This window comes from Hoplias malabaricus, chromosome 7, assembly GCF_029633855.1.
Source record: "Hoplias malabaricus isolate fHopMal1 chromosome 7, fHopMal1.hap1, whole genome shotgun sequence".
NCBI classification, from domain to species: domain Eukaryota; kingdom Metazoa; phylum Chordata; class Actinopteri; order Characiformes; family Erythrinidae; genus Hoplias; species Hoplias malabaricus.
Window position 1 is genome coordinate 35,732,528 of NC_089806.1, and position 13,830 is coordinate 35,746,357.

A 13,830-nucleotide genomic window follows, 5' to 3' on the forward strand; every position below is an offset into this window, starting at 1 on the left:
CACATAGCAGTGTTACTGTTACACTTAAAGGAGGGGAGAGGAAAGGGCAAATGAGTCTAGACTAGTTCAGCCTTGTAAAAAGAGCTTTTGAGCTAGCAGAAATAAACACCTGCAAGTTTCAAGCCATCCTCAGGACGTGTTCTATTGTTGTAATCATAATATGTCACAGTAGATATTAGGCAAGTTCCACAAACAACAAATGCATGGTTAATCTCTTGATTAAAAAGGCTTTGTAATTAATGGTATTTTTGACATTAAATAAATGAAATAAATGTTGAACACAAAAATGCAGCATGCAGCATTGTTCAAAAAATGTGCAAAAAGTGTGTAGTATATCTATGCATATGGTGGAAGAAATTTAGAAAATGTACAATAATTGCAAGATATACAAGTCAGCAAGTGAATATAGTACAGAATGTACAATTCAGAAGAAGTTGCCTTCTGTGGTTAGAGTACAGAGTAAATATGTATGGAGTAGCTTCAGTACACAAAAGACAGTATATACTCAAGAGTAACAGGACTTTTGTTTTACCTGTAAAAGTGAACTGAGAATGTAGACTCACTGAGAAGCATGCCCCAGGGGCAGGAGAATTGAATGACAGGGGCTTTACCTCAGGAATAAATTTGTATTAAACACTTTAGTCAAAAGCCACACTGCACAGTGGAGGGGACTATAGGAACTGCATCCCTGCTGTCAAATATTATGCTCCCATAGTACCCACTATTGTTGCATGTCAGTAGATGTAAGTCCTAGCAAAGCCAAAATTTAAATGCCAGTGAATAGTACAAGACCTTGATGCTCAGCATTACTCCACAAAAGATGCTAAAGCCAATAAGTAATATGTGTAAGGGGAGGTCAGGCCTGATAAGAATAGATATAGATGTTCCAGTGAAGCCATTGCAGAGCCCACTTCATTTAGCTCAATCCAGGTGTTACTAAGCAACACACTAGGCTCCCTAGAAAAGCATGTAATTGGCCTGTCGTGATGAGGGGCTAGTGCAGAGTCACGATCAGAGCGATGGAGACGATAGTGTGTGTGTGTGTGTGTGTGTGTGTGTGTGTGTGTGCCCGCGTGGGTGAGTGTCTGTCTGTTTGTGCAATGCTATTAAAAAGAGTAAAACTAGGCAAGAAAAAGAGAGAGATGGTGGAAAAAGTGAAATGGTGATAGCAGAGCACTCAGCCAGCCATCATATCCCATTAAAGCAGCTATTAGCATCGTTGTGCTGACAGCTCAACAATGACAGGGGTAGAGAGAAAGCAGTGTGGCAAATTATCATACGTCTTCATGCTCATTCACATTCACTTCCATTCTGATTGCATGGCACACTGTTACAAAGGAGTCATGCAGACAATGAAACAGCCGTTCAAAATATCCACTTGATAGATAGTGGGGTTCTGTTACACAAAAAGATGGCATTTCAGTCAATGTTTACCAGTTGCCATTCATTTTCTGTGAAATTAGCTCAACATATGACCCCACTTGCATCCATCAGAAAATGAATAAGCCGTGTGAGGGCATGTTGCTGACTGATGTTACATAACTTGTATCTGATGCTGAAATATGAGGGCTTATACAGCAAGGTTATGGCAGCCATGTTGCAAGTCATATAGAGTAGTTTATGGGCACATGCCTTACCATGAGTGACGCTTACGTCCTTCTCCTTGTCCTCTGATGTTGCCTGGGGGCTCTAAAAACAGAGAAATAAAACGGTGAGAGACACAGATAGAGAGAAAAAAAGCTGAGTAATAAATATACAATATATTTCACACTAACTAAATTCAATAAACTGAGAATGAGAAGGTCCTGAACTGCATGGAACTCTGTGTAAATCGATGTGCTTAAACCTTACATACAGGACAGTGAGGGAAAAAAACACTTTGAAAAAAATCCCTTCACACAAGGAGGGTAACGCAGCTAACAGAGGAAAATCCGCCCCTTGAGCAAAACTGATCAAGTCACACTGTGCCCAGGATGCCCAGCTTAAAGCATCTTGTAAGACGGCTATTTATGTGACATGTGAACACAGCTGCAATTAACCTCACAATGCCGAGAATATTCTCCCTTTACCAGTTCGAGTCAGTGGAGGACGAGGGACATTTGGTTTTGGTGGGATTAGCCGCTCCGTCTGATTAGCATGTAAGTATTTAGTCGCTAATTAAGATGCGTCATCACAGCATTGGCCAAAAATGCTCCTTTACAAGAGCTTAAGACAACTTGTTAAATCTGCAGAAAGAAAGTGGGTGGTGCCATAGCAACAAAGTCTTTCTGAAGACCCTCAGAACTTTTCTCTTTTTTTCTCCCCTTTTCTCTTATAATTGGAACCAACCTCATGGCACTTATAAAGCCTTTTAAAGCCCAAGGAGTCGTCCAACTGTGCCATTTATATGTGGAGGACAATTAGGGGTTCTCTCTGTGCCACATCTAACGAATGACAGTGGCAGTGACTCAGAGATAGACCTGAGTCACCATACATTTGAAAGAGAAGAGAAGAGAAGAGAAGAGAAGAGAAATGCAGCTTTACCCAGCATTACCCTGAGATGCAAAATCCTGTTATGTGCTGCCTTCACTCTCACTAAGCAAGGCTGCATTTCACAAATTCCTGAGGTATAAAACAGCTTCTACTATTAGTACGTCTAATTCTATTTACTATATTAAATAAATGGATTTGCTTAACACACAGTTCCATGTGATCTCGCCACCTCCTCCACCCAAACACAAAGACATGCTCTGTTAGTCACTGGGCACACACTCACTCACAGGCATGCACGCGCATACACACACACACACACAGACACACACACACACACACACACACACACACACACACACACAAGCACAAGCACACACACAAGAGCTATGGCTCAGTCTCCCTCAAGCTGATATGTGTTGAACCCCCTGCGAGACATCTGCCCTGATGACTGACAGGCTAATTGTGCTGCTTTTTATACCATGGAGGACGCGACCCGTCCCATTTTACGTAACGTACTGCCCCTTTTCCGGCTCTCCCTCTCTCTTGTCTATGCCCCTTCTGAGGCACTGGAGGCCGCGGGCAGGCTCACTCGGCCGCGGAGACAGTAACAGTGACATTGGAGCTGGACAGAGGAGTTGCAGGGCCAGGCAGGGTCCACTCCAACCCCCGCAGTTCCAGCACATAGACAGCTGCAGAGCATAGTTGTTCTGGGGCAGAGTACCACTATGACAGCGAGATCGCTAGATCTACACCATGCAGTTATGTTTCCAATGCCATTAGATACAACGTTTTGGATCACCACACTTTCGTGACAATCTCCACGTCCTTCAGATTGAAAGTCTGATCTTTAGTTCCCTCCAAAGTTTCACGATAGGATGCTATTTTGGGCCACTCCAAAATACTGACATAAATTTGTGTTAACTATTTCTTGACCATTGTTGCTATACGTTTCTGATCATTGTCCTGTGGAAGGTCCGATGCTTCCCAAAGGCAAGTTTTTTCTGTAGAAAAAGACTGCCTGATGTTTTCTGACAAGGGTGTGTCCATTCAAGCTTTTGTCTGCCTGTCTTAGAGATGTCAAGACTCCTCCTTTGTCAGGTCCGTCAGGATGGCTTTTGTAGTGGTTCTTGGATTCTACTTGGACTCTAGCACAATTATTCTTGTAAGTGCAGGGGGTAATTTTTGGCTTGTTATACTGCAGTTTGAAATTTTTCACAACATGTGACTCTTGAATTACGCATTTCACTGTGGCCACATTTACTTAAATATACAGGGTGGGCCATTATATGGGAAACTTTTCAAGATGGGTGGTGACCATGGTGGCCATTTTGAAGTCGGCCATTTTGGATCCAACTTTTGTTTTTTTAATGGGAAGAGGGTCATGTGACACATCAAACTTATTGGGAATTTTATTGGTTTACGTAACTTTATTCTTTCATGAGTAATTTACAAATTTCTGACCACTTATAAAATGTGTTCAAAGTGCTGCCCATTGTGTTGGATTGTCAATGCAACCCTCTTCTCCCCCTCTTCACACACTGATAGCAACACTGCAGGAGAAGTGCTAGCACAGGCTTCCAGTATCTGTAGATTCAGGTGCTGTTAAAACCAAGCACACCATTGTTTTTCCTTGTGAAATTCCCAATAAGTTTGATGTGTCACATGACCCTCTTCCCATTGAAAAAACAAAAGTTGGATCCAAAATGGCCGACTTCAAAATGGCCACCATGGTCACTACCCATCTTGAAAAGTTTCCCCCCTCCCATATACTAATGTTCCACAAACAGGAAGTTAATATCACCAACCATTCCCTTTGTATTTAGGTGTATCGATATAAATGATCCACTGTGTACACTTAAATATAGTTTTATAGCCTTTTCTTGTGATTAGCCACAATGATGTTCTCAAGACGTCCTCAATAATCCCTTTGGTTTTAGCTTTTCACTTGCAACCGACTAGAAACTGATGAGTGACATTTCTGCAACAATTTTTAATCAATATATAGTTTCTTACAAAGGTATAGAACATAGTAGCCAGGAACAATAGCCAGGAACATTTGGAATGGTACAAAAGTTTGTAGTTTCTCAAATTTTTGCCATAATTCTAATGAACATGAATAACTGCAATGCAAAACAAAAAAACATTGTTTCATAAACATCTCCAGCACTCTCTAGCTCAGATTTCCATCATTTAGTTCCCAGTCATTATCAGTTTTGACTGCAAAATTGATAAATACATGGCAATTTTGAGTTTGCACCAACAAGATACTACAAAAATATGTGTATGTATATAATTCCTAATGTGCTAAAAGATTTCAGTGGGTTTTTTACTATGGGGCAATGCTGTTGTAATCCATGCAGAATGTGGCACTTTCTTGCATGATCTGGATGGCATAATTTCTCCAAAAACCTGTAATCAATATGCCATATTAGTGCATTCATGTGCTAGTCACCCAGGCTATGTGCACTAATGCATCCCCATACAATCATAGATGCTGGATTTTTAACTGTATACTAATAACAAGCCAGATGGTCCCTTGCTTCTTTAGCCTGGAGGACACAGCATCCATGATTTCCAAAAAGAATCACACATTTTGATTCACTGGATGACAAGACACTTTTCCATTTTGCCTCAGTCCACTGTTAAATGAGCTCAGACCCAGAGAATGTGGCAGTGTTTCTGGATCCTGTTTATACATGGGATTTTCTTTGTATTTGAGAGTTTTAATTTGTATTTGTGGATGCAGAAACATACAGTGTTCACAGCCAATATTTTTCACGTGTTTCTGAGCCCATTCAGTGATATCCACTACAGAATCATGTCTGATTTAATGCAGTGTCACACAAGGGCCTGAAGATCACAGCCAGCCAATATTGGTTTTGCACTTTAGTCCTTGCATAAAGAGATTTCTACAGAGTCTCTGAACCTTTTAATGATATTATGAACTGTAGATGAATACATTATCAGGTTCTTTGCTATTTTACACTTTGTTTCTTCAATTGTTAAAATTATCTAAATTTATCTCATAGTATTTCAAAGAATGGTGAACACCTCCCCATATTTACTTCTTTCTTTCTTTTAAACCCAAACATTTTACTGACTTGTTGCCAATTATATTAATTTATTTTTTTGTAGCATTACACAACTTTACCAATCCTGCTCCCCCACCCCCCACCAAGTTTCTGTAACATTTGAAATGTTACCTTTGTAATGATTTCAGTAAAATATAGTGTTAAAAAAGATTTGCACATCAATGCATTCTGTTTTAATTTCATTCATTCATTCATTATCTGTAACTCTTATCCAGTTCAGGGTCGCGGTTGGTCCAGAGCCTACCTGGAATCATTGGGCGCAAGGCGGGAATACACCCTGGAGGGGGCCTGTTTTAATTTACACTTTGGAAATGGGGTTTATAGTTCCAATTAGCTAAAATGCTACAGTATAACTGGTTACCCTAGATTATTGAGCTGGAAATTTGCTTTATGTGGCTAGAGTTTATGTGTTTAAACTCCATGTGGCAAACTGAAATTTGTCATTTGTGTGCCATTTATTTACTATCGGCAAAGAAAAGTAGATGAGGTAGATTCTAGCATACCTCAGTGACATTTTGCGTGACAGCAGGCGCAGTCAGGTTAGGACCCTCGCTCTCCTCTGTTTCATTGAATGAAGCAAGATTAGATATACATGCACGTTTCCTGTTGCCATTTTGTTGAGAATCCCTACAGCAGAACATACATACATACATTTTACACATACACAAAACAGCAAAACACAAAAAAATGCATGGGACTCTGAAGCCCATAAATAAGCCCCCCGTGAGAAGCTGAGGCTATGAAAGTTTGAATGGAATGCATGTATTGACTTTTAATTATGAAAAAGACAGTAAGATCAATGTTAAGGTTTGATAGCTGTCTGGTTCTCTGACTGCACACTCCCACACAGAAAATAAGAGTGTAATTAAAACTACTCCCCAATAAAACACCTGCACATCCAGAAACAACTTACAGACAACCTAACACTGCAACCAGCATGGAGACAAACTGCCTGATATTAATGAAAACAGACATCATCATAGTTGTGTAGCTTCACTGAGAGCTTAAATAATAATGCAAATACTGACCTGAAAATATAGATTATCACATACAAAAACACATGCACATACACACAATTTTGCTTACAGCTGGATTGGCAAAGTCATTGTCATGAGTTTGACATTGATGAAAGGACTGGCCACTTCTATGTAGTTTTCAGGTTTCTGGACTGGAATCTCTGTAATAAACATCACACAGAGAGTTTTGCCCAGATATAAACTCATTTGGGTGGGTGAAAAAAAAGTATATAATTTATCATTAAACAATTCCTAAAATGAATGTGTATGTATGCAAGGACTTGTCGATAAAAGACGTGTACCGATATGAATACCCACACACAGCGCTGACCTTTGGGCTCGTCACTGATGTTGCTCTCCTTGCGAGGGCGGATAAGTTTCCAGCGAGGCACGGGGGGCGATTGTGGGACAGACACCAGGGGGCAGGCTCTGGTGCGTGTGAGTAACACGGGGTGACTGTAAAGCTGGGAGAGCCCATACTGCCGCAGTCTCTCTGCTGAGTCTGCCTGAATAACACACACACATATATGCCCACTCATACACACACATACCGCCCCATCATGGATTATGGAATATAGAGTTAATAATGGATTAGACAGCCAGCGCTGAGCCAAACAGAGTAGCATATAGCCTAAGCACATGATGGAGGGTGGGACTGGAGAAATGAAGGGAGGAAGGAAAGCAGATCACCGTTTTGAGAACATTAACAAATTAAAGAGGTTTAGATATGTGGGCTTGAGCGCCTCAGAAAATCTTAGATGACGTAAAGTAATTCTCTCATTTAGTACTGGGGGCAATTTTTCACATGACAGGAAGTTAGAACAACTACTGGTGTATACAGTATTCCTTCTCTTTCCTTATAAAGAAAAATCCATATTTTAAACATTATCACTAGTCTACGTCTAATATTTAATTGAAAATACAGATTCCAACCTTTTTAAATGACAGAGTTTCACAACAGATTCTAGAATCTACATTTCCAGACATAAAAAAAACAAATAGAAAAATTAGTTTAACAAGCCCTACAGGATCCTCCTGCTCCAACAGGCCTAAATGTTTAGAGAATTAGCAAGTGAGCCGTATAAGGCATTTTAGAGCACTCAGTTACACAGCGATATGGCTCTCAATGACTGGATTTGAGGGACATTGTCATAGGCAGGCACTGTAGACTAGCATATTGTGAGCTGTCTGTTGTCAGCCGAATATATTTCAATATTTGTGGCAATATGGGAGAGAGCTTTGAGAGTACCATCTGGCCCAGCACGGAGGTCCTCTTCTCCTGCAGGTGCAACGGCTGGTAACTGGCACACACTACCATCTGAGGAGCAGGAGGAGGCATGCTGCCTAAATCAGGAGAGGAATTGAGAGAGAGAGAGAGAGAGAGAGAGAGAGAGAGAGAGAGAGAGAGAGAGAGAGAGAGAGAGAGTCTGAGGGGGGCGCATGTGTGTTTGAAAGAGACAGAAAAAAGCCACATCAGACAGGGAGAGGAAAGAGATTATTTTTCCCCATTATCCGAGCTCTTTGTATGCACCATTGCACACTGGAACCAAGCATTTCCAAGTTCCCCTCAGCTCAGGGGAAGAACAATTAAGATAGATGCACAAAACATTCGGCAGAGTGTTTCCAAAACAATGTAGGGCCAGCACTGAATGAGTCGACAGAGGCAAAAGAACACCATTATTATACACAAAGCAGATCAGTGAAAGGAATATAGATCTGTGAGCTGTTAGCAGACAGACGGAGAGAGAGAGAGAGAGAGAGAGAGAGAGAGTGTGTGTGTATAGGATACATTTTTTTTATGTTTTGTGGGTGTGTGTCAATAATGTTGGTTATTTCTTATCTGTGTTGTAAGCAATGCCTATTTAATTTACTCCAAAGCAGTATGTAAATGTATTATCTTAACATAGATTACAACTAGACTGGAGAAATTGTGTGTGTGTGTGTGTGTGTGTGTGTGTGTGTGTGTGTGTTCCGGTAGCTTCTAAACTTATGTGCGATTGTAGCAGAGACACAAACATCACGCAAAGACTCAGAGTAGATACACACTGTTCAGGTACAGAATGTATGATCCTCCAAAATTTGGTGTTTCAAGCTTAAATGCTCTAGAAATAGAAGAGGAAACTGCTGTATTTAAAGTGGTTACTAATGTACCTATTACTGTGGATTAATCTGTATGTGTGTGTTCTGTGAGAGTGACTGTGTGACTGATATACAACTTCAAATATGTCTGTTAAATCTAAACATGCCGAACATTCAACCAGCCATTTTCTATATATCAACAATATCATATTTGAACAAATGCTGTACAAAAACACACATACCAGATCATTTGGAAAAACAAAAGCACATTATTTAGGTACAGGAGCTACAATTCTACAAAGTTTGGTGTTTCTAGCTTAAAACCTGAAAAAGTAACTGTTTAAACGGTTTGAATGAGGAGCAAAAATAGTCTCATTAAAATGAATGGGGAAATCTTAATCCCAATTTTTTCTTCACCACCAACAAACACACAAAGCTTGTAAACTTTTTCACAGATCACTTAACCAATGACTTTCAGGTAAGGACATTTCTGACCAATTGTTTCTGACCAATTGAATTGCTTGTTATATAGCAGTTTAGAAACACAAGAACATATTGAAAAATACATTGATGCTCTTAAATAGAAAGATGCTACAAAAGGTTCTTTGAGCAATGCCATAAAAGAACCACTTTTTGTTCCATAAAGAACCATTTTTGCTAATACCTTTAAATGAATGATAGATTTTTAAACCTTTTAAAAAGTTTCTTCAGAATCACACATCCTTTAAACAAACATGGTCCCTTATGAAACCAAACATGGTTCTTCTATGGCATCATGCAAAGAACCATCTTTGTAGCACCATTAATTTTATGAGTGTAGAAGCAATGAACAAACACACACACACACACAGAGCAGAGCACACACACAGAGCAGTGGGCAGTCATCATAAGATGAGGGTAGGGTGCCTTGCTCAGTGACATATTAGCCATAGATGCTGAGGGAGAAGACAATACTGTTCCTTCACTCTCTCAGCCCCCTTTTCCTGCTAGTTGTGTAGGAATCAAAATGACAACCTTCCAGTCCTAAGCAAACTTCTCTAACAATTAAGACACAGCGGGACCCAGGACGTTAAACTGAATCTGCAATTTTGATGGCACTTTAAATATGTGTCTACGTTTTCCAAATATGTTTTAGGCTTGTGTCACTTTCAACTTCAGATTCATACCCAAGCCAATTAATTCTATATTTTGAGTTATGAGATTTGGCATTGTGGTTTATGCATTTCAGTTTTAAAAACATGAGGCTACAAGACTGTTTATGCCCTTGGGCAAGGCACTTAATCCCTCACTGGCCCAATACTCTGCTGGTGATACTGTGCTGCTTCCAGAGGCAGTAAAATAAAAATAAAAAATCCCTGTACGCTCAGTAAAGTCTAAAATATATGGCATTATGATGCAAGCAGGGTTTTTCGTTTCAAGTATATTTTGCATATTGTGTTTCCAAATGGAATCAAATTTGAGAATTTGGCTGTCATACTTCTACTTAATACTTGTTATGAACGATGTTTACACTTGGATTTTATACTACTCTCGTAGATATAGTTACACACAATACACATTTGCAATTGAAGCCAGCTTTCTTTCCAAGCCTTCACTAACATAATATTACTAGACAGCTCAGCAGGCTTGGAATAGAATACTAATTTACAATTTAGTCAAAATAAAAGATGCCCACATTGAAGACAGGAGGATGACCATTTTAATCACCCTAAGAATGCTTATGCCTTTTGTTCTGTTATTTTTCTTTCTTGAACCTCAGACACATACTGATACATCACCATAACTGAACATTTGCTGGTGTAAATGCTTAGACGGTTGAGGTAGGACCATAACTTAATATCAATCATTCATAGGTAATATAAACATTTGAAATTGCATAATAATAGAGTGGTTATTAAATAACAAATAGATAGTATATAGTTCAATACTATGTATTGTCAAACAAATATTCCCTGCCCTAAGAAATAGCATTTTGTGAGTTATGTAAAAGACAGAGGATTACAGCCAACGTTTTCCTTAAAGAACTGAATTTATGGAGCAGGGTCCTAGGCAAGGTTAATGAGATGACCTATTCTTCTATTTCTTAGGGAAAACGCACAGTAAATGTCCTCATAATATTAATAGAATGAGCTGTGAGTGTGTGTGTGTGTGTGTGTGTGTGTGTGTGTGTGTGTGTGCGTGCACAAGGCAGAGATATATTGCTTGAGGCCTACAGGATCTAGGGCTTGGTGCTAACTTAAATATGTCACAGCATGTTACAATCTTTCTCTAATTAATTAGTATCAACCACGTGGAAATAGTGAGACAGGGAAGGAAAGACACAATGATAGAGAGACAGACAGACACAGAAAATTAAGATACAGAGGAAGAGAGGAATGGTGATATACCAATATCAGCTTTATCGTGTAATTGTGTAATTCTGTCATTCACTCACAGAGGCTAATCACCCCAAACAGCCATGAATCTCAGCACATAATTTCTCTTAATAGGAGAATCAAGCATCTGTTCCAGAATATCCAGGCTTCTCTCAAATCGCTGTCAATATTCCGACAGCTATAGTCTGAGTAATAGAAATGCAGTTGTGGCCATGTGGTATGCCAAATAATTGATGTACCTGAGAATAAACCCATTTAATTACACAATACACACACATACACACTCTTTCTCAATTACAGCAGAAAAAAGGTGAGTGATTTGATTTATTAATGTTGATGATACAACCACAGCTGAGAGGTTCCATAATGCATAAACCTACAGGGGAAGTGAGTCGTGGCAGCAGGTGGGGTCATTTCCTGTGGATGGACAGGCAGTTAGTCAGTAGAGCTTAAAATATTTGTCTGAGCAAAAGAGGACCTAACTATTTTGGTTTTGCCTTGATTACGATAAGATGCTATTGTGTTTGCAGTCCTTTTCAGCATCTGATCTCAGTAAAGGTCTTGGTGAGAGAAATCAACCATGTTTATTCATTCATTCATTCGTTGTCTGTAAGTGCTTAGCCAGTTCAGGGTTGCGGTGGGTCCAGAGCCTACCTGGAATCATTGGGCGCAAGGCGGGAATACACCCTGGAGGGGGCGCCAGTCCTTCACAGGGCAACACACACACACATTCACTCACACGTACGGACACTTTAAGTCGCCAATCCACCTACCAACGTGTGTGTTTGGACTGTGGGAGAAAACCGGAGCACCCGGAGGAAACCCACGCAGACACAGGGAGAACACACCAACTCCTCATAGACAGTCACCCGGAGCGGGAATCGAACCCACAACCTCCAGGTCCCTGGAGCTGTGTGACTGCGACAATACCTGCTGCCACAATGCCGCCTGTTCCTTTGTTTAGTATTCAGAAATGTAGTCCTTTTTTAAATCCATTTTAAACCAACTGGAAACAGCTGCATTTTTCACTTACAAAAATTATGCCATGGAGAGAAAAACATGCTTTTATTTTGAAAGCGTGAACAGAGGTTAACTTGTCAGACAAGGTGGGTTGTTGCATGCACAGAACATAATGCTTGTGTACACTGTTGATAGCGCCGATATTTTACTAATTTCTTCTTTGAGCATAATTGTAAAGAGACAAGACGCTTTTTGACTGAACGTCATGTATGTCCCACGTTGATATTCATCATGTTTTGTGAAGGCCTGAACACAGATTGTCTGTTGTAAATAAACACACTTTGCCATGCTCTAGTTATTTAATATTGTAAAGAACAACGAGGAAAGGCTAACTCGTTTTTATGTGTATTTAAAGTTACTAATTCTTCAATTTAAAGCTTCTCTTTTGTTTGTAAACAGTCTCTTAGCTGCTAAAAGCTACATGGGTGAAGGTCTGCGCATGCACCATCCAAATAGGGCAGGTCAGGATTTTCAGCTTTCGCTAAGGTTCCTGTTCAAATATATAGCTTCTCTGATCATCAGCTTCACTGATGTCAGAGAGTCTGGTTTATAAAGTTAGTTTTTACCAGCTCTGGGCTTGAGGTCAATTATGAGAGCATAACCAATAACAATGACAGATAATTAGTTGAAAACAGCTTGTATATGACAACTTGTTAGAGTAACATAGGAGGACTTGAGAGTTAAAGTGCATTACTATTAGCTGTGTTCAGGTTGCGAGAAAGCGCTCTAAACATACAGCAAGTTAACGTTATACTTTGGCCGTATCCCAAACTGCATACTGCAGCACTAAATAGTATGTAAAAAAATAACATACCACCTTTAGCAGTGCTTTTTGTAGTTTAGTATGTAAAGTTCCATAGTATTTTGGTTAGGATAAATTCTCACTCTCTTATATTATTATATTATATATGCAGTATTTTACTGCCTTATCTACACAGGAATCAGCTTATAGCTAACTAATATTATATACAGGGGTTGGACAATGAAACTGAAACACCTGGTTTTAGACCACAATAATTTATTAGTGTGGTGTAGGGTCTCCTTTTGCGGCCAATACAGCGTCAATTCGTCTTGGGAATGACATACACAAGTCCTGCACAGTGGTCAGAGGGATTTTAAGCCATTCTTCTTGCAGGATAGTGGCCAGGTCACTACGTGATGCTGGTGGAGGAAAACGTTTCCTGACTCGCTCCTCCAAAACACCCCAAAGTGGCTCAATAATATTTAGATCTGGTGACTGTGCAGGCCATGGGAGATGTTCAACTTCACTTTCATGTTCATCAAACCAATCTTTCACCAGTCTTGCTGTGTGTATTGGTGCATTGTCATCCTGATACACGGCACCGCCTTCAGGATACAATGTTTGAACCATTGGATGCACATGGTCTTACTGGTGCAATGTGCAATTAATGAAGATTGGCCACAGTCCAATTTAGCCATGAAACCTCCCACACTAAAATGACAGGTGTTTCAGTTTCATTGTCTAACCCCTGTATTTTGGCTATGGGGTGGGCAAATATGCCCCCCGCCACCCCCCAAAAATCAAACTCACTCCTACGCCCTTGTATAAGACGTATATTTGGTTCACTGTAAAACATTTAAGTGAAGAAACTGAACATGTACTCTTGCTTAGACTTACAGAGCTGAGAGACTCAGAGGCTCTTGGGAAGGCTGAATTTCAAATGGCTCCCACACAGGTCATGAAACTGTGTACTCATTATTTCATGTTGCCAGTGAATAAACAGTAAGTATGCATACAATATGTTGAAAAGTGTT

General features: G+C 39.9%; 1 protein-coding gene across 1 annotated transcript in view; it reads right to left on the minus strand.

Moving 5' to 3' along the window:
- adgb (androglobin) overlaps positions 1 to 13,830 on the minus strand; it is a 52,507-nt gene that overhangs the window by 28,247 nt on the left and 10,430 nt on the right. The window contains exons 10-14 of the mRNA XM_066677138.1: positions 7,830 to 7,924; positions 6,912 to 7,086; positions 6,651 to 6,741; positions 6,068 to 6,191; positions 1,638 to 1,689 (exon numbers count right to left, since the gene is read on the minus strand). Coding sequence (XP_066533235.1) covers positions 1,638 to 1,689; positions 6,068 to 6,191; positions 6,651 to 6,741; positions 6,912 to 7,086; positions 7,830 to 7,924 — 537 coding nt within the window. The remainder of the gene's footprint in view (positions 1 to 1,637; positions 1,690 to 6,067; positions 6,192 to 6,650; positions 6,742 to 6,911; positions 7,087 to 7,829; positions 7,925 to 13,830) is intronic.